Below are 20,626 nucleotides of genomic sequence, written 5' to 3'. Positions count from 1 at the left end.
GGGAGGAGAGGTTGTGTGACCTTGGGCAAGTTCCAGCCATGGCTCCTCCCTTTGTGATTTCTCAGGGGGGATGAGAATACTGTGCACTCTGGGGCAGGTCAGCCTATTGTGGCCTTTGGTGCTTGCAGGACCTGTTCCTCCAGGTGATACGTGGAGACATCACCCCGCAGGGCCTGGTTCGAATGAGTGCGACCGAGCTGGCTTCCCAGGAGCTGGCTGAGTGGCGGGACCGAGAGGTGAAGCATGTGAGTGATGGGGCTGGCCCAGCAGGTGGAGGTGGGGAGAGGGAGACAGGGGGCTGGAGGAGGGCCAAAGTGATGGAGAGCTGGGAGGCCGAGAAAGGCATCCTGTCAGGGGGAGGAGCCAAGACATGGTGGGCGGGGGCAGCATCTTCCTGTCTTTGAGCAGGGAGTTACGAGGCCCTGCAGTCACAAGGGCCCTAGAGGCCCTGAGCCCAAAATAAATTAGGCTGCAGGCAGAAAACCAGGAGACAGAGAACCACAGGGAGAAGATGCAGCCCCTATGTCCTCGGCCTCGGCTCTGATCTGGCTCTGTCACTGCTAGCTCTACTGTGTCGGGTTTGAGGGGAGCCAGGGCTCAAATCTGGCCCCACTCTGACCTCTGCTTTAGAAGGAAGATGACTTAGAAGTCCTCAAGTGCTTTAGAAATGCCTGTGGTTATTGTAATTGGGCAACTAATTGATTCCTGCAACCAGGGGGCAAAACCAGGGTCTGGTTTCTTAGAGGCTGGTCCTCACATCTAGGCTGTCCCTCTGCATACCCCCATGGCCTCCCAAGTGCTGGACACCTAATGGCTGGTAGATTGTGGTCCTTCGTTCGAGGGCCAACATGACATCACTATGTTAGAGTCAAGTTGCAGTGTGTGGGACTGTGGCTGATCAGACCAACGTGAACTCGGTATGCTCTCCCACAGGTCAGAACGTTTGGGGTGGCTTCTCTAAATCCTTTGAGCTACCTCCCTTCTGCCCTGCTCGCAGAGCACAGAGCCTTCTCAGGGAGGGCACACCATGCCGAGCAGTCCTGTGCCAGTGTCTCCCAAGGCGTGCAATCAATCCCAGAGTCTTTAAGAGGCCTTGCATTGTGGATGAAGGTCATCATCACTGAGCTTTAAGATCTCCCTCGAGCAGTCAGGAAGCCAGAGAGCACAGAATAGAGACAGTGACTTCTCCTGGGGAGACTGGTCAGCTAGGTCACCAAGACTGTTAAGATATTCATTCATTTATAAAATACTAGAATCTGACTTGGAAAAAACCCAAGAGGCCACCGATCCAGTCTATACCTGAGCAGGACTCTCTTGTGCAACATTCCTAGTGAAAGGTCATTTAACCCTTTCTTGGACACCTCTGATGACAGGGGGCTCACTACCTCACCAAACAATCCATTCCATTTTTTAGGCAGCTCTAGTTAGGAAGTTGTTCCTTACATCAAGCTGAAACCCACTTCTCCACCACTTCCCCCCATTCCTCCCCTTCCGCTCTCCAAACAGGACAAACCTAATCCCATTGCAACACACAGCCCTACAGATACTTGGAGACTTTGAGCTCTCTGGGTGCCCTCCCCCCAAGTCTTCACTCCTCTCCAGGCTACATACATTGAGTTCCTTCAGCTGATCCTCACTTGGCATGTGGTCCGGCCCCCTCCCCATCGTGGCTCCGGCAGAATTCTGAGTGCCTGCACTCTACTGAAAATGTGATCATCTCCTGCCAGCCCCCCGCCCACTCTTGCTTTGGATAGATTGAATCGGAGCTTTGCTGCCCACACTTCAAATTCAATATGTTTAAAACTGAATTCGTCATCGTCCCCCCCACCCTAACCCTACCCCCATTCCTTAGTTCCCCGTGTTTGTTGGTGGTACCATTTCCCTCCCACTCCCCCAGCTTTGAGCGCTCAGTTGTTCAGTCCTCCTCCCTTTCCTCCCCATCCCTACCCCCCCCCCCAGCTAGGTGCCAATTTTCCCACATTCCAAAACATGTCTCAGATTCATTCCCTTCTCTCCATCCCTCTGCCCCCACCTAGTCCAACCCCCTCTCCCATCTCCTCTCAGCTGGCCAACCTTTTCATTATATAGTTGAGGAAACTTGAGGCCAACAGAGGTAAGTGACTTCCAGGGTCACTCAGTAACATCCGAAGCAGAATTTAAACATTGGTGTTTCTGACCCCAAGTTCAGCACCTTCTCCATTGTGCCACCTGACTTCTCTCATCTCCCTGAATCTATCCTTGACACTGTAATCTGTCCCGATAATCTTTCTTTAGCTCAGCTTTGAGTATGTCCAACTTCTACTCAGCACCTTTCATCACCTACTGAGAGAAGTCCAAATTTGGGGTGGGTAGGTGGCTTAGTGAATAGAGAGCACCATCCCTGGAGTCAGAAGGACCTGAGCTCCAATCCAGCCTCAGACACTTAACACTTACTAGCCGTGTGAGCTTGGGCAAGTCACTTAACCCCAATTGTTCTGCCCTCCCCCCTCCAAAAAAAAAAGTCCAAAATCCTGGTGTGGCATCAAGGTCTCCTTTGCAGCCTTAGGCACCCTCTCCACTTTATTCAAATTGCATTGCATTTGTCCTGCCTTCAACCTAGAATGTGCTCCTCTGCCTCCTGCCTCCTGCCTCCCACCCTGCCACCAAAAGTCCATGTTGAAATTCTTTGCTCCCAAGGCCTAACTCAGGCTCCCCTCCTCCATCTACCTCTGAGCCTCTCTGACCTTGGCTGTGTGCCTCCCTGCGAGCTGCCTGTGTTGCATGTCCAGACCCATGGGTCAGGCTCCTCTCTGTACAGAAGGGCCAGAAGCCGTGGGATCCCATGGGCCCAGGTACCTGACCAGATCCTCTGTCTAGCACACCAGCCTCTTATTGGACCCCTCCAGGTGGCTCCTGCTCTCTGTGGGGGTGGTTGCCCCCCCTCACTTCTTATCACCTTCTCCTGATAAAACAGTCTTCCTGGGTTTCTGTGGCTGAGAAACATCATTCCTCCAGAGACACCACAGCTCTGGAGATCTGCCTCTACAGGGGGGAGATGGCAGGAGCCCCACTGTCCATCCCTGAACTGCTGAGCCTTTTCAGCTTCGCAGGAGCCACAGAAGCTTGGGTTCCCACGAATGGCTTTGAACACATCAAGGTCACCCCTGCACCCCCACACAGCCTGGGGGGCAGTACAAGGAGGATCAGCAGCCAAAGCAACCCCCCCACTTCTGTAGCTTTGAGGCATAGGAAGCATTTCCTTCCAATGGTCCCATTTCATAGATGAGGAATGTGAAATGATTCTAGGAGCAATGAGCCCCCAAGGTCAGACAGCTGGGCAGCCTGTGCAGTGGGGCTGGAGTATGCCCTGCAGCTGCCCCTCACCCCCACCAATCATCAGGTCCTGCTGAGGCCCTCAGTCAAGAGCTGTGCAGCAGACACTTAGCTACCCTGCCTGGCACAGGGCAAGTTCTGCAAAGGGAGAGGAGGGGATGTATGTGGCAGACAGAGGAGTGACGAGTCGCCCACAGTGAGACCAATAGAGGCCAATGCCTGACAGACTGGATGAGGGCTCCAGGCAGTGGGAGGGAGGAAAGTAGACTCAGCAGAGGGCTAGGTCAAGGCAGTCTTCCTGGAGGAGGTAGAGCTGGATTTCACAGGCTGAGAGGAGGCTCTTGGGGCTGCCATCCTAGGGGGAGGGGCAACCTTGGAGCTGGGGGGGGGCGGGCAGAGGGGCTCGCAGGCAGTAGGGGAGGCCGGTCAGTAAGACCCCATCAGACCTGGGCCTTCTCTACTGTTCCAGGGCTTGGAGATCATTGAGAAGCAGCAGAGAGAGGCTCCAAGCTACCGGGTCACCAAACTGACCCACAAAGGGGAGATTGAAATCCATCCAGATGTGGACCAGACCCTCACCTTGGAAGATTTGACTGTGAGTGATTGGCGGTGCTTCCAGACTGCTCCCACGCTCCAGGCCCTCCTCTCTGCTGTCAGCCCCCCATACCTGCACCTTCGTGCTGGGCCCAAAGGAGGGCCAGTGGGCAGAGGCTAGCCACCGGGGGTCAGTGAGCAGTTCCCAGCCCTGGCGCCAGACCGACAGTCACAGGTCCGGGGCTTGTTCTGTCTTTGCTATATCCTTCCTATGTCATCTCAGGCAGGTCTCTGGGTCACACTTTCCTCCTCTGTCCAATGAAGGTATCATATAAGATGGTGTTTAAGTCCTAGAAGAGGGTAATGGGAAGACAGGGCAGAAGCAGATTAGGGCTGTGGAAGGAGCTGAGCGAGAGAATGAAATAATGTTTCAGAAATTCTCCTCTGGGACGGTGGGCAACATTCCTGGTCTCCCCACCCTCTGTCCCCCAGGAGCCGGCCTCCCGTCAGGACTTAAGCCTGCGCCCCCAGCCTGGGGCAGCTGAATCCCAGTCTGGGCGGGACACCACGGAGCAGCATGACAGCCATTTCCTGGACCCTGACTGCCGAGTCTGCATGGGTGGGAGCAGAGCCTGGTGGAGGGGGTCGTTAAGTGTGGACACAGGACATGGTTCAGGCCAGGAGGGAGGAGGTTGGGTGTGGGGGGAGCCTGGGCCTAGTGGACATGGAATGGGAGAAAAGGGCAGCAAGAGGGGGGAAGGAGTGGAAGAGGACGGAAGATGGAAGAAGGGGGCAGTGGAAGGGGACAGAAAGAGGAAAGGGTCTGGGGTGACAGGTGGAAGGTGACAGATGAGGAGGGAAAAATGGGTTGAAAAGCAATTTGGGAACAGAAGAGGGCAAAGAGAAACTGGAGGGGGCAGAGGAAGGACGTGGAAGAAGAGGGCTGGAAGGAGGGGAGCAGGGGAGAGCGTCCAGGGAGGAGCTGGGGGGCTCTGAGGTTAGGGAGCCAGCCATTGCTTGAGTCTCCCTGGGCCTTTGGAGGGTGATACTCCTCAGCTGGCCCTGAGAATGGTTGCTCTTCTAAACCGCCCTCAGTCCCCACTTCTGTTGTCATATCAGCCCCCGGGGGGGAGCCTGTGAGCCCAGCTGCAGACCCTGTTCAGTGCCGCAGGAGAGGCCAGGGAATAGCTTTGGCATTCTCTCCTCTCCTCCTTCAGAGCAGCCTCAGCTCCTCTGCCCACATCCCAAACCCTGTGTCTGCACTTTACAGGCTGGGAGGCCCCTCGAGGAGGCAGAGGCTTCAATGCACCCAGGAGCACCGCCCCCTTCAGGAGCAGAGTCACCAGCACCCCACAGAGACTCCCTGGCCCTGTTTCCTTGCCTCGAGTAGACACCCCACTACCAGGGATGCCCAAAAGCAGGACTGGCACTCAGCCCCAGCCCCAGGACAGGTCTGGGGTGGGAGTGGGAAGGGCTTGGGAGGTTAGGCAGGGCAGCTTTGAGATGCTCAGATGGAGGCAGAGGGACCCACAAGCATTCTTCTAGGGCGAGAGAGGCCAGCTAGGAAGGAGGGAATGGAGGGAAGTTGGGTTGGCCCACCAGATTCTGTTCTGCTCTGTCCATGCCAGGGCTGAGCTGACTCCGAAGCCTAAGGCTTTGCAGGGTCAGTCATTGTGGGAAGGTGCCATGGAAATGTTCTCCATCAAGAGATTCGCCACGAAAGCCTTTCTGGTTCATGGCTACAGTAGCCAGCTTATTCAGGTAACCTCCAAGACTTCCCTCCCTTCTCCTCTTTTTCCCTCTCTGTCTTATGCCTGTCTTCTTTCCTCACTTCTTTTTTCCACGCCCCCTGCCCCCATCTTTTCTTTCCTTTTCCCTTCTTCCTTATTGCTATTCGCTTCTCCCTGTGGAGGTCTGGGTGTACCCCCACTGGTCTACACCATGGGATTGGTCCCAGGTCTCCGTGAACAGCCCTAGGGACTCAACCATAAGGTTCCTCTTTACTTGCTTTTCCTCAGTCTTACTCCCCTGAAGCTGGTCACCACCCCCACCAAGCTAACCCATTTACCCCTTGTAGGCTTTGCCCAAGGTGATCCGCTCCTCAGGCTGTGTTCTCCCCGAAACCGTCTGGGATTATTTGGACAGCATCCAGCCATCTGAAGCCAAGGTACTGGGAAACTAAGGCTAGCCCATCACCCCAGTCTATCTCTGAGTGCCCCCCAAGGCTACCCCCTTCCTGCCCAGAGCAGGCTGGCTGATGCAAGCTTCTTAGCCCTTTCCTCATCCATCAAACATTATTCAGTGCTTGCCGTGTGTTCAGGCCTGGCAGAAAAGACAGAAGGGCCTGGGATACAAGGGACAGGGAATGAGCAGTGCAGGCAACTTGCTGGGAGCTCTTGGGGGAGGAAAAATTCCTTTTCACCCTGTGGGGCATGGGGAGATGTTCCTGGGGAGCCTTTGGGGATGAGGGGGCCCTGGACTGAAGCTTTCAGAGAGGGAAGGACTTGAGCAGACAGAGACTTGGATCAGAGTCCATTCCAGGCATGGGAGCTGGCTTAAAGGAAGGGCCCAGATGGGAGAGAGGGCAGGATGAGAGCGTGGGATGGAGAGTGCTTGAGCTTGGCTGGGACGCAGAGGTCAGCGGTGTGAGATAAAGCTGGAAAAGTAAGTTGGAGCCAGATTGTGGTGGGCCTTGAATGCCAAGATCCAAAGTTTATCCTTTTTTGGGTAGACAATGGAAGGTTTTAGAGTTGCATGGTGACAGGCTCAGTGCTATTCATTAAGAGGATTACTCAAGCAGCCCGTGAAAAAATGAATTGGAGAAGAGAGCTGGGAGGGGGGAGATCAGCTCAGAGACTCCTTCCTTTCTTCCTCCTGCCCCTCCCCCTGCTCATTCTCTGTCTCATGCTTTCCGCTGCCTCCCCTAGGACGTCAGCGTGGTCCGCCTGTGCCCGCGTGGGGCCCAAGATGCCCAGAATTACAACATGCTCTACTCCTACCTCAACAACAAGCAACGCTATGGCATGGTGGCTAGTGAGCACCTGGACATGTTCCTGGTGCCCCTGCCAGCTTTCCAGCCTGTGCCCCCCAAGCTCCGCCCTCTGGGAGGCCCAGGTATGGCCGGCCAGTGAAGAGGTCTGAATGGAACGTGTGGTCAAACAAGGTGCCTGCTCAAGGGCAGGGTGGGGGTGGCCTGGAGGGAGACCAGCTCTGGTGAAAAAGAGCTGGGGGTCTTAGCCGGCCAGTTCAGCCAGTCTGGCCTTTAATAATGGTCAGGATGAGTGTTCTGCCCTGGTCTCTTGGGCTCCATTCTTAGCATCCCATTCCAGGGTGGACATTGAGCAGCTGGGCTACATGCAGAGGAGAGGGAGGAAGATGGAGAGGGGGCCCAAAGCCATGCCTGCCTCACAAAGAAGAGTTGCAGGACCTAGGAATGTTTAGCTTTCAGAAAAGAGACGATTTAGGGGCAGGGGAGACACAGAAACAGTCTCTGTGTGTCTGCAGACAGGGACTAGCTTTGTTTTGCTTGGCACCAGGGACCAGTGGGTAGACATTTGAGAGAGACAGGATGGAACCGTTTGGAAGTGAAGGACTTCTCTGGAGGTCCTCAGACAGAGGCTGGATCAGTCATAGAACAAACCTAGGAGGGGTCTCCAAGGCCACTGAGGCCCAACTCTTCATTTCATAAATGGGGAAATGGAACTGTCCAAGGTCATACAGGTGGATATCCCGGGGGGCCGTGTTTGAAGCCAGGCCCTCTGACTGGAAAACAGGTGCTTTGGACCAGGTACTAAGGCTCTGGATTTGAATTGAGTGTGACCAGAGAGGCAATCTCACCTCCCCTTAGCTGTGTTAACTGTGGTTGCCTCATTTCCTTATCTGTAAAATGAGAGAGTCAATGCTCTCCTAAGGCCCCTTCCAGCCTTATAAGCCTTTCTGTGGCCTACAGACAAAAGGCAGCCACTGGTCAGCCCTGCACTTCTGGGCCGTTGCTTTGGCCGCTGGGGGGAGGATGATTTAGAGGGGGTTGGATTGATACAAGGCAGTAGTTAATTAGGGATGTCCTTATATAGAGGTGTTCTGTTCCATGGGATAAGTGGCCTCAGGTCTTTTCCATCTCTGACATTCTGTGACCCTGGGAATGTTATCACTGGTTTTGAATGTTTGAATATACTCAGTCCATCTGACCTCAGGCAGGGCCATAACTACAGTGAGGCAACTGGGGTTCTGTCAGAGGGCACTGAACTTGGAAATTTCCTATAGCACTTGGCCCAGCAGTGCAGAAACAAAGGAGCTTAGAACCTGGTTAACAAGAATTTCTAGTTGCAGCTTTGCTCCCTGTTTTCTGCTGGAGTTTTCAAGGGTTGGCCCAGGGGGCCATCATTTCAGGGTCCCCTCCCTCTCTCACCCTGCGTGTCCCCCCAGGCCTGGAAGTCACTCACAGCAGCCTAGTGCTGGGTTTGATCCTGCCCAAGGCACCACCAGGCAATTCCCGGCTAAACGGGGCCAGCCCCCTGCAGGAGAAGAAACGCAAGACAGTCACCTTCAAGGAGCCGGTGGAGACAAAGTGCTACTCCCCAGGGCTTGGGAGGTCGGGTCAGCTTTCCAAACCTGGGCCCTCCTGGGCCCCTGGGGCCAGCCTGGAGGGTCCCTCAGCCTGGGAAGGTGTTTCAGCTCATCTCTTAGAAGAGGTGGCCGGGCATGTGGAGCAGGAGCAGCCTGATGGAGGGAGGAGACCCTACGGCCTCCCTTTCTGCTGCCAGCAGGAAGCTTTGGCCCCAGGACCCGATGGCTCCTGCCCCCTGGGCAGCCTGGCCCCCACAGACTCCATACCTGACTGGGGTCAGCTCAGCACCAGTGCAAAGATTCAGGGTCAGCGAACCCAGCCATTGGTGGATGATGTGGGCCCTGGGCTGCTGCCTCTCAGTGCACCACTGCACCCCGAGCTGGGGGCCCTCAGCCTCCTCCAACTGGCCGGCTTGTTCCACTTTGGCAGCCCCCCGGCAGTGGCTCTGGCCCCAGCCCCAAACCTGCTCTCCCACCCTTCTCCTGCCGACTGTTACCACACCTATCCTGACCATGCTACCACCACCTGTTCTCATACCTCTGCTGGTGCCATGTGCCCTCCCACTCACACACCCCTCCTTCCTGCCGGGGAAGCCCTGTCCCTCATCCAGCACCTGGAGAGCCTGGTGAAGATGAATAATCAGCTGCAGGCCTCCTTGCAGATGTCTGCACCAGACCCCTCCCTTCCTGAGCCTGGGGCTGCAGGGCCCCCAGGGCCAGTGGGGCCAGAGCATCCAGGTGGTGAGGCAGAGAACCAGGAGTGCCCACCACCTCCTCTCTTCCTGGCTCCCTTTTGTGGATCTGACCAACCACCTCCTGACTATTGAACACTCCCCTAAAGGGATCCTTTGTGCCCATGGGGTTCCAGGTCCCCATTGTCCTTCTCCTAGGTATGATGGGCTCAGGCCCCTCAGGGTCCCTTAAGGGATACAGTCAGGCCCTTGGTGGCATCTGGAGCTGGGAGGGGGCTGTGCCTTCCCCTATCCCCCAAGTGAGGCTTGAATCTCTTTCTAGGCCAGAGTGTCCAGGGGGTGGGCACCAGCGCCCACATGTTGGCATTTCCTGTTCTGCTTGTTTTTGTTCAGGGTTTAATAAAAAGCATCCACAAGCCTTTCTTTCGGTGTCTCCTATCCCATGGCTGGGGTCTCTGTGCACAGGTTGGGGGGTGGCCTGGGAGCCTGGCCTCAGATGTCCATACCCAGATGGGTTTGTGGGTCCACCTGCTCTGTGTCAGGCCCTGGGGCGGGGGTGGGGGCCACTGGGGACTCAAAGAGGCCATTCATGAAAGGGGTGGGGGGGGTGACCCTGGAGCAATCTTGAAAGAGGAGGCTTCAAGGAGTAGAGGTAAGAAGGGAGCTGCCTGGCAGAGGGGTAGGGGAGGCTGGTGGGCAACAGCTGGGGCAAAGGACCCTTGGGGGAAATGGAATGTCCAGATGGCCCGTAGAGGAAGCTTGGGGCTTCTGGGAAGGGGCCCAGCCGAGGGGGCTGGTGGCTAGGGGGAGACAGGCAGCCAGGGATGTCCACAAACACTCATCCCCTTCACCCCCAGCCCCACCTTGCCTCCCTCCCATTCTGGGTCTGTGCACAGGCAGCTTTGGGACCCCGCCAATTCTGGGTGTGGGGGAGGAGCAGGACCAAGACTGGGAGGGGTGAGGTGGAGAGAGACCCCCCTGCTCCCAGGGGACCAAGGGGAGCAGGGTGGGGGCTGTGCCAGAGGATGGGCAGCTGTTCCTGTTCTGTCACTGGCAGCAGGGGGCGTCCCCAGCCTGGGTATGGACACCCCTTCCCTAGCCTGAGCAGTGTGTGTGTGTGTGTGATGGGAGTTGGGGAGGGGGGAAATGACCCTGGCTGGTCCTGCATCCTTGGCTCCGGGGGGAGCGGGCACTCTGGGCCACATGCACGTGACACGATTGCGCCAAGCACAAACGCATGGGATGCTTGAGCCAGCATCCTCCCCCACCCCACTGCCGATAGACAGGAACCTGTACCTGGATCCGCCAGGGGATCCGAGAGACACAGAGGGGGCAAGCCCAGGGCAGTGGAGTGAACGCTGGACTTGGAGTGGGAGACCCTGGGTTCAAATCATGCCACAGGCATGTGCCACCTTGAGCAAATCACTTCTCTGGACCTGAGTTTCCGCATCTGTAAAATGGGGCTCCGAGGTCCCTTACGGTTCCAAACCTGTGGCCCTCTGAACTCATGGTACTTCCATGACTATCTCTGCAGTTCATGGAGGATACCCATGCCTGTCTCTGAAGCAGGTAACTGGCCCCAGACTGTCAGCTGGGGCACTCCCTGCAGGGTGGGGAAGAGTGACCCTAGCTCCAGCCAGGAGTCAGAGAGCCCTCAATGACCAGTCAAGGCAACAAGCTTTATTAAACTCTCACTGCGTACCAAGAGCTTGGAATAGAAATGCAAGCACAAATAAAGAATGGTGCAAGACAAGCTGCCAAGGGGGAAGATGAGGGAGCCAAGAGAAGAAGGTACCTGTGGGTTTGGAGGAGAAAGAAGTCCCGAGAACCAGGAGAGGAGACCAAGGCAGTGGTCAGTGGTGCAGGGCACAGAACCCCAGGGAAAGATAACTGGAAAGAGCAAGCCCTCTACAAACATCATCCCCTTCGTTTCACAGGACAGCAAAACTGAGAACCAGAGAAAGAAGTTTACTTGCCCAAGGTCACACAGCTAGCTAAGCGGACAGAGCCAAAACTCGAACCCAGCTCTTCTGCCTCTAAATCGTCGCTCCTTCCACTTCTCCCTGCAAAGTTGTGGGGCAGGGCCTGCAGTGATGATGGGGCCCTTGATCGTCACCAGTGCCCTGGGACGTCTGACTGCTCCTGGGGCCCAAACATGGGGCAGCAGACTGGCATTGTTGCTCAAGGGTGGTAAGGACACCTAGCTCATACCGGGAGAGCTGACCCCAGTGCTCTGAGAATCTGCTTCTCGTTACTCACTGCTCCTGGCAGCCCCCAATAGAGCTAGAGGTTGGCCGTACGTGGAAGGTGAGGGGTGGGGAGACGCTTTGCTAGGCCCCATCAATCCAGGACTGCTGGCGTCCCCTCAGGACACTTCATTCAGGGCTTCTATCCCACTGATATGGCCTGGGTCAGGACAGTATTAACTATCTCAGGAGCCCCCACTCTGACACTTATTAGCTATGTGACCTTGGGCAAATCTCTGAGCCTCAGTTTCCTCATCTGCAGAAGGGGGAGGATAATAATTCTAGCATTGCCTACCTCATAGAGTTACTACAAGAAAAGCACTCAGAAAACCTTAAAAGACTATAGAAATGTATGCTATTGTTATTAAATATTCCCTGCTTTCCTCCATGGCAGTGATAGGTTCAGAGCTTAGTGATCATTAAGTCCAATTGATCAAGCATTTATTAAGGAGCTACTATGTGCCAGGTATTGGACTAGCATTGGAAACCCCATTGCAAAGAATGCAGCAATCCCCATTCCAAGGGAACTTACATTCCAGTTCAGCTCATGCATTTGATCATTTCTGGAGGACGCATGGAGTCATTAGCTTCTAACTGGCCAGTTCTAATTTTTAAGGAGGTATTTTCTTCAACAAGCTGTCATGCCTTTTTCCTAGCTATTAATTATATTTTTATATCTTTCTTCTCTAGTTCTCAATTTTCCCTCTATTATTCTCAATTGGTTTCTAAAATTTCCCCTCCCCCCTTTTTGTTCTCTTGTTTTAATTCTTCTAGGAATTCTTGCTGGGCTTGTGTCCAATCTACCTTGTTCTTGAAGGTTTTGCTTGTAGCTGTTTTTGAATAATTGTTTAATTCTGAGTTTGTGACTTGAGCTTCCCTGTCACCATACCGTGTTTCCCCGATAATAAGACACTGTCTTATTAATTTTTTGGACAGAAAAACACCAGAGGGCTTATTTTCAGGGGAGGGCTTATTTTAATGAACATTGACAGCAATTTTAATAAACAGGTAAATGTGAACAAAAAAATGTACCTTTATTCAATAAGCAAATCACGGGGGAAGAACAGGATGACGCGCTCACTGCTGCAGCTCTGATTGGATGCAGCTCGGAGCGCGGCGTGCGTTTTACGGTGGGGGGGTTGGTGCATACAGAGGGTACCGCATTGTAGCGTGTAGCGCAGGGGATCACCTTCACTACAGTAGCAATCTCAATAGGGCTTATTTTCGGGGGAGGGCTTATTTTAGAGGAATCTTACACAGTAAGGGGAGGGCTTATTTTCGGGATAGGTCTTACACGGTAGTAGTTCATTACTGGAATCTGGTTTTGTTTGCTCATTCTTCCAGCCTGCTCCTTGACTTTAGACTATATTAGGGCTGGGAGATGGGGTGTGGGTATGTGGATATATGGCTTGAGCTTCTGTATTCTTGTATCCTTCAAGGGCTTTCACAGCCCAGTCCAGGGAGGCCTACAAGCTTTCAGCACTCCCAAAATGGTGTGATCCAGGCGGAAGTCTGTTTACCAACCTCTTTATCTGAACTCTGCAAGTTCCTGGCCCAGGGTAGAATCTGTTGGGTCATCCTTGATTGAGAGTTTTGAAGACTGCTGGTGGACTCAGTTACTATTAGACCACTGAGGGGTTCTGCAGATTCAGAGCAACCTAACTGCCAGTTTCCCTTTGGTCTGGGACATTTAAGTGGGATGAGAGCTATGGCTTGCTTGCTCAGGTTGTAGCAAGAGATATATCACAATGGTGACCTAGAACTGGGTGGTGGGTGACAGAGGTTCAGATGGCACTGCTCCTGCACCCAACACTTTCTCAGGAATCCCCTGAGATCTTTTCCTGCCCTTGGAATGGCCTTTCTTGGCCCCCTTTCCCTCCTCTGGTGTGCTAGAATGCTTCCCATTGTCACCACTGTGTGCTTCTGGCCAAGCTCCTTCCTAGCATCTGACTGCAGACCTCTCCATCTGTCTCCCTAACCCACTCTGGGCTAGAAAAATGCCTCACTGTGTGGGCTAGAAAAATGCCTCACTGTGACTTTGTCTTGGCTTTCCTGATCAGAATTCAGGCCAGTGCTGCATTTCTAGAGCTTTGCGGAGTAGGTGGACTGGAGTAAAATGCTTTCTCTCCCTCTGCCATCTGAATTCTACCTCTGCCCTATCATTTTACAAGAGAAGGAAACGGAGACCCAAAAAGAAGTGAACATAGCTAGTAAGCTTAAGAGTCAGAATTTGAATCCAGATTCTCAAAGAATTTCAAACTTGGTACTGTTTATGTCTCATTGCTTCTGAAGGGGGAGAGATAGGGGGAGAGGGAACAAGCATTTATTCAGCACCTACTATGTACCCAGGCACTTTACAAATATTATCTCATTTGATAAGATAGGTTCACAGGCTTCCTTGCTAAGGCCTGCTTTGTCTCTGGGAATTCCACATGCTCCCACAAATGCTGACATGAGCTGCCTCCCAAAGACCCCACCTAAGCCACACCTGAAGAATTCAACAATCAGGAAGACTTGAGTTCAAATTTTGCTTTAGACACTTGCTGGCAACTTTAACCTTTTCTGCCTCCACTCCCTCACCTGTAAAATGGGAGTAAGAAGAGCTTACAAAGATATTGTTAAGATCAAGTGAGATAAAAAATGAAAACAACTCTGTAAACCTTGGAGTGCACTGTCCATGCCAGTTATCATTATTATTGGCAGTTAGGGGCACCATTGTGCATAGAGTGCCAGGTCTGGAGTCAGGAAGACTCATCTTCCTGAGTTCAAATCCAGCCTCAGACACTAGCTGAGTGACCCTGGGCAAGTCACTTCACCCTGTTTGCCTTGGTTTCCTCATCTGCAAAATGAGCTGGAGAAGGAAAAAGCGAACCACTCCAATATCTTTGCAAGAAAAGCCCAAATGGGGTCATGGAGAGTCAGACATGACTGAAATGACTGAACAACAATAATGATTGTTATTATTACTCGTACAAATCCTCATCTATTCCTCTCTTCCCTGACTGCCCCAGCCTTTGGTGTCACTCCAGGCCACAGCTTCCTCCCTTGGCCCTGCCAGTTCAGCCAGGTTCTAGGCCCTCCTTAATACCCTGCTCTTCCGGGGCAGGACCTGTCTTTGGCCTTTTTTTGTATCCCCAGCACCCAGCACCTGGTACATAGTAGGTGTCTAATAAATGCTTATTGACTGAATGCCGAAGACCAGTGAAAGGAGCAGAGCCTGGCGTCTCTAGGCACCAGACCAGGACTCTAGGCCCAGTTACTGAAGCAGCTTTTTCTTAACTGCAGCTGCTTGGGCCCTGCAGCTCCCAGGGAAAATATTTGCTCAGCTCGTTAGCTTGAGGAGGATCTGGCTAATGAGGGCTAATTGGTTGTCACAGCAGGGCTGGTCTGTGAGAGGGGTGGGTGGGGTAGGGTGGGGTAGTGGTGCTGCTGGGGGCCAGGGAACCAAAGGGGAGACATCTGGGCTGTGCAATCTGCAGCTCGGACCCTCCACTACAGGACAGACAAGTTACCATCTCTTGGGATCTTCTCCCACTAAACCCTAGGCAGCTCTTGCAGGAAAGCTGCTGCATGATTAAAGCCCACCTTCTCTGAGGCTTCCAGCCATAGAGACATAGACTGAAAGCTGAAAAGGATGCTAGTCAATAAATATCTATTAAGTGCCTACTATGTGTCTGGTGGGCATCTAGGTGGTTCAGTGAATAGAGCTCCCAGAATTCATCTTCATGAGTTTAAACCCAGCCTCAAACACTTACCAGCTGTGTGACCCTGGGAAAGTCACTTAACCCTGTTTGCCTCAGTTTCCTTATCTGTAAAACAAACTGGAGAAGGAAATGGTGAACCACTCCAGTATCTTTGCTAAGAAAACCCCAAATGGGGTCATGAAGAGTGAGATATGACTGTTCAGCAACCCTAAGCCAGGCACCCTGTGCTAAGTGGTAGGGATACAAAAAGACATAAAGACGCATTGAGGAGCCTTTTGGACCTGTTTGGGATTGGAACAATCTGATGGGTCATTGAGTCTAATTCCCTTGTTTTACAGACAAGAGAACTGAGGCCCAGACATATTAAAGTAACTTGCCTAGGATCAGCCAGCTGGTAAGTGTCTGAGGTCTTCCTGAGTTCAACTATACCGAAATACAGACACTTATGAAAATATTTATTTAATAACAAACAAGTTCACAGACCTCTGGGGTAAGGACCCCTGTGTATAAACCAAAGTGCCCTAGGTTACAAGACCCAAGTGCTGAGTTCTAATCCAGACTTTGCCCCTACCCAGCCCAATGACCTTGGGCAAGTCCCTCTCTGGACCTCTCTTCTCTCATCTCTCTCATAAGGAGATTGAATTGCATCCACTCGGAGGCCTCTTCTAGCTTGGAGAGCCTGTGATTTGATCAGCTGTTAAAGTTGTGCTGATTTGCATGCTAATTTGCATATCATTAGCACTCTGGGACCTCCATGAAGTCCTCCTTCCATGCCTCATTGTAGCACAGAGGTGACCCTGGGCTCCTGGAGCCTGTTCTGGTAGAGCAGAAGCCCTGGTAATGCCTGATCGTCTGGAAAGCCCTCAAGGAGGGACCAGGGGATGGGCTGGAGCTGGTCGCCCACATTCACAGCAACATGGCGGCTGCATTCAATAAAATGATTTAGCAGGCATTTACAAAGTGACTCTTGGGAGTCAGGCATTGTGCTAAGCTAGGGTTACACGGGCCCCCAAAAAGAAGAGACGTCCCTGCCCTCAGGAAGCTTCTATTCTACTGAGGAACACGTAGGCCTCCTACTAAATTATGGAAAGATGATACGGTAGGATGGGAGATTAGACCTTAGTGGTCATCAAATTCAGTGCCCCCCACCCCTCATTTGATGGCTGAGGAAGCTGAGATCCAGAGAGGGGAAGTGAATTGCCCAGAAGGATGCAGACATTACATGTCTGAGCCTGGATTGGGCCCGGGCCCTGACTCCAAGCCCAGCGTTCATTCCAGGGCACCACTACACTGTAAAGATCTGTGACAAGGCATGCTCCCAGCCAGGGAATCCCAGCTCTTTGCAGTATTAAAGTGAGCATAGCAAGGATCCTTCTCCTCCAGCCATGGCTGTCTTTCTGGAGCCCTATGGACACACAAGGGGCACCAGAACTCCCTTCTTAGTCTTCCCCTCCTGCCCTCTGTCCAAGGTCATGGGGGGCATTCCAGGTGTCTGGAATGGAGGAGCCTGGGAAGCCATTTCAAGGGGAAGAGTATGAGCTTTGGGCTTAGATACTTGGGTCCTTCCATCAAATTCTGCCCCCAATTCCCCTTCACCCCACTCCCACTCCCCATACAGACCCCTCATCCTTAGATCTGTAAATGTCCTTAGGACACAAAACATAGAAGAAAGTCTGAACTGGAAGGGAGTTTAGAGATCTTCTTATTTAATCCTTTCATTTTACAGATAAGAAAACTGAGTCCCTGAGTGGGAAGGTGACCTGTGCACACAGGCCACCCAGCTGACCAGTAGTAGAGCCACTATTCGAACCTGTTTTCTGACTGCCAGCCTAGGGGCACTTTCCAATGCTCTTTATGCCACTTTTAAACATGCCAGACATGAGATTGGCATGAATCTTACAGGAGAGAGGCAATCTGAGGACCCACCAAAAGGAGGTCCTTTTCCACTGTCCCAGAAGGGATGGAGGTTAGGCTCCAGCAGGGTGTTCTCCATGCTGAATGGGATGCATTTCTGGCCCGGGGCCCCTGTGAAACTGCTTCCTAGGACTGGGGTTGTGTCTACCTTGGTTCAGGACATTCCTGTGTATAGTCTGGGCCCATCCAAGAAGATCTGTGTGCTCCTGGGATTGCTGGGAGTCAGAAGAGGTTGGGGAACTTACAGGGCTTCGGTCTCCATCACACTGATTACCAAGAGCTTATTCCTGGAGACATTTCATTATCTCTGCCGAGATGGAACTGGGGCTGGCAGTGACTTTGGTGAAGGCAGACACCTGCTAAAGACCACAGACTCTGAGGCTGGGAAACTGGGACCTCAAATGACATTTAACTCTTGCCATCACTGGGCAGGAATCCCCTCTTCCACAACTTTTGTGTCCAGCGCATAGAAGGAACTTTATCTAGGTTTATTGACTGTTGACCGACTCCCACATGAACTGCTTCCTTTGCGCCATTCCATAGACAGCTGCTGCCCAGTCCATAAGTGTGAAGCAGCTGACCAGTCACACTCAAGGTCATACCACTGCTGCTACTGCCCCCTGTTCGAGGCCTTGGCTAGAGCCCTGTTCCACCTTGCTGGCAATTCAATATTTTTCCCATCCCTTAAAGATGATGGGCAACTGATCTTCCAGCTGGCTGGGCTTCATTTAGGAACAAATGAGAAAGTCCGTTTGGAGCAGGACAGACCTAGAAGTGGCTGACCTTAAAGGCCTCCTCTTCCCTTGGTTAATCCCGTTGCCTACTGAACAAAAGTGAGTTGTCAGAATATTGTTCAACTATTCCCCCTGGATACAGAGCAGGATAGGGATGCTGGTGATCAGAGGGCAAATAATGGGGCCCAAGGAGAAGAGGGCACTTTGGGGGAAAAGGACACAGTCCAAGTCCTGGTCTGAGAAGGCAAAGAAAGTGCCCAAGTTGGTCAAGCTGTTAAGACAGCAATCATGAAACGGTTGGCTCTCCTCCCAGTCACAGGGCTCCTGGCGAATCCAGGCCTCTTCCTCAACTCTCCACTGTCACCCTCCATGTCCAATCTCCTGCCAAATCCCGTCAACTTAGCCTTCATAATATCTCTCCTAAAGTGCCGATCTGACCCTGTCACCTTCACCCCCCCCCCCCCCCCACTGCCATTCAATAAACTCCAGTAGCTCCCTGTTATTGCCAGGATCAACTATGAAATCCTCTGTTTGGCTTTTAAAGCTCTTTATAAGCCCCTTCCTCTCTTTTCAGGCTTCTCAGGCCTCACTTCCCTCCACATCCTCTTCCATCCAGGGACCGGCTTCCTTAGCTGTTACTTGAACGAGATACTGTCAACCCCAGGCAATGTTGTTTCTCCATGCCTGGTATCCTCTGCACTCCTGTCCCAGCTAAGATCCCACCTTCTACACGCAGCCTTTCCCATCCTCCCTTGTACTAATGCTTTCTCTCTGAGATGACCCCCAACTTATCCTGAATATATATTGCTTATTCATAGTTATTTGCGTGTTGTCTCATTAGACTAGGAGCTCCCTGAAGGCAGGGTTTTGGGGTTTTTTTGGTCTTTCTTCACATAATATAAATTTAGCACAATGTTTAATAATGCTTATTGGCTTGACTTTATAATGTCTGGCAATGGGGAAGTCACTATCTCCCATTCCATTGCTGGACAATTGATTCTTAGGAAGTTTTTTCTTACCTAGAGCCTAAATTTTCCTCTTTGAGCACCCCACTTCCATCTCACACCCCTGCATTGCTCCTGGCTCTACCTCTGAGGTCAAAGGGAATGAGCTTAGTCCCTTTTCCATAAGTCAGCTCTTTGAATACTTGGAAGAGAGCAAAATGGCAGCTAGATGGTGCAGTGGACAGAGTTCAAGGCCCTGAAGTCAGGAAGACTCTTCTTTTTGAGTTCAAATCTGACACTTCCCAGCTGTGTGATTCTGAACAAGTCACTTCACCCTGTTTGCCTCAGTTTCCTCATCTGAGCTGGAGAAGGAAAACACTCCAGCATCTTCGCCAAGAAAACCCCAAATGGGGTCATGAAGAGTAGGACAAGACTGAAAATGACTGAACAACAAAGTCATGTCCCCCTTTTCTTCAGGCCTAATTCCTTCAACCGATCTTTGTGTGACTTGATTTCCAATCTCCTACTCATTCCAGGCACATACTGTTGATGACTGCTCTAAAATGTAGTGCCCCTATCTAGCTCCAAAGTCCAGAAGTGGTCTGTCCGGCACACAGAATGGAGGTACGATGGGTCACCTCCTTGTTCTGGAAACCCCACCTTCTTAATGCAGCCCAAGATCCCATTAGCTTCTTTGGTGGCCAGACCGTACCATGGACTCATATGGAGCTTGTAGTCCACTAACCCCACCAGGGTCATCTTTTTTCACACAAACTCCTGTCTAGCTATATCTTTCCAGATTTTTGCTTGTGCAGTTGATTTTTTGAACCTGAGCAGAGGGCTTTACATTAATACCTATTAAATTTCATCAGTTTAGACATGGCTTTAGCCTATTGAGAACTTTTCTGATTGTTATTTACCCTGACATCTAACATGTTATCTCTTTTCCTCAAATGCAGAGAACTCAGTTGGCTCTGGGAAGATCAGAGATCGGAAAAGCATTTATTGAATCCTTATCAATTGTACCAGGCACTGTACCTGGAGAGACAATACAATACAATACAGTTTCTGCCCTCAAATATCAGATATAAAATATCTTACATTTTAATAGGGGAAGACAACATGCACTGGGGAATGATGGCCAAGGGAGAATGTTTTGGTCAGGAAAGTCAGAGAAAACTGAGATTGGAATACTAGGGGACTCAATTGACATGTTCTTACAGGGTAGAATTGATTTGGTTACTGTCCTCAGAGACAGAGTTGGGAGGGAAGGGTCTGAGACCAGGCACAATCAGGGTAAGTTCTCACCAGTCAGAGCCCAGGGTCCCTGTGACGAACTAAATGACAAGCTCTGGAAAATGGACGCTTGTATAGGGAGAGGGGATGACTTTGGAAAGCAGGTCTGTTGGCAGGTAATGGGGGAATGGTCTGGGAGCCTGTGGAGGGAGGATGGAGGGAAGTGGACTCATTGCTCTCCTCCTCAGTTTCCAGAACCCATTACCAACAGAGATGCTCATTTGGAAGTCTGTAGACAGGAAAGGCCTCTTCTAGGAGAATGTGAACTCCTTGAGGGAGGGGAGTATTCCATTTTTTTCTCACTGTATGTCCATGTCTAGCATGCTTCCTTGCACATAGTAGGCATTGCATTGCATTGACTCGTAGGGAGTTTGATGGAAGCTGGGAAGGTGTGGGCCAGCAAGGCCCTAGAACCATCCCAGGAGGATGGCAGGGAGGCCATGAGGCTTAGCAGCAACCTTTAATCAGCTTAGGAGATAACATTTTGGGATCCTTCTCAGCTCCCCAGCAATTTCAGTTCCAATAATACTTTTAGATTGAGGTGAGGGAGCAGATTCATCCAGAGACTCAGAATTACCCAGCCTTCACTATCTGATGGTCTGAGGGATAGACTCCAGAGGGCAGAAGTAGGGACAATTGATGGAGATGGCCCTGAGAGAGAGGGGAAGGAGTTCTAGGGGGGGG

At 52.1% G+C, this 20,626-nt stretch overlaps 3 protein-coding genes across 3 annotated transcripts in view; 1 reads left to right on the top strand and 2 right to left on the bottom strand.

Moving 5' to 3' along the window:
* Positions 1-9,527, top strand: part of SPOCD1 (SPOC domain containing 1) — a 48,170-nt gene extending 38,643 nt beyond the window's left edge. The window contains exons 8-15 of the mRNA XM_069068041.1: positions 129-245; positions 3,782-3,907; positions 4,339-4,465; positions 5,117-5,297; positions 5,475-5,607; positions 5,924-6,013; positions 6,774-6,960; positions 8,272-9,527. Of these exons, the coding sequence (XP_068924142.1) occupies positions 129-245; positions 3,782-3,907; positions 4,339-4,465; positions 5,117-5,297; positions 5,475-5,607; positions 5,924-6,013; positions 6,774-6,960; positions 8,272-9,239 (1,929 nt within the window). The 3' untranslated portion in view covers positions 9,240-9,527. The remainder of the gene's footprint in view (positions 1-128; positions 246-3,781; positions 3,908-4,338; positions 4,466-5,116; positions 5,298-5,474; positions 5,608-5,923; positions 6,014-6,773; positions 6,961-8,271) is intronic.
* Positions 1-20,626, bottom strand: part of KPNA6 (karyopherin subunit alpha 6) — a 387,231-nt gene that overhangs the window by 353,045 nt on the left and 13,560 nt on the right. The gene's annotated exons all lie outside the window — the stretch shown is intronic.
* The window catches only part of TMEM39B (transmembrane protein 39B), a 319,933-nt gene that overhangs the window by 285,747 nt on the left and 13,560 nt on the right, over positions 1-20,626 (bottom strand). The window lies entirely within an intron of this gene.

This window comes from Petaurus breviceps, unplaced genomic scaffold, assembly GCF_028583685.1.
Source record: "Petaurus breviceps papuanus isolate PSGF00001 unplaced genomic scaffold, PetGlider_PUasm1.0 90760, whole genome shotgun sequence".
Taxonomy (NCBI): domain Eukaryota; kingdom Metazoa; phylum Chordata; class Mammalia; order Diprotodontia; family Petauridae; genus Petaurus; species Petaurus breviceps.
This window is presented reverse-complemented; position numbering and strand designations above follow the sequence as displayed.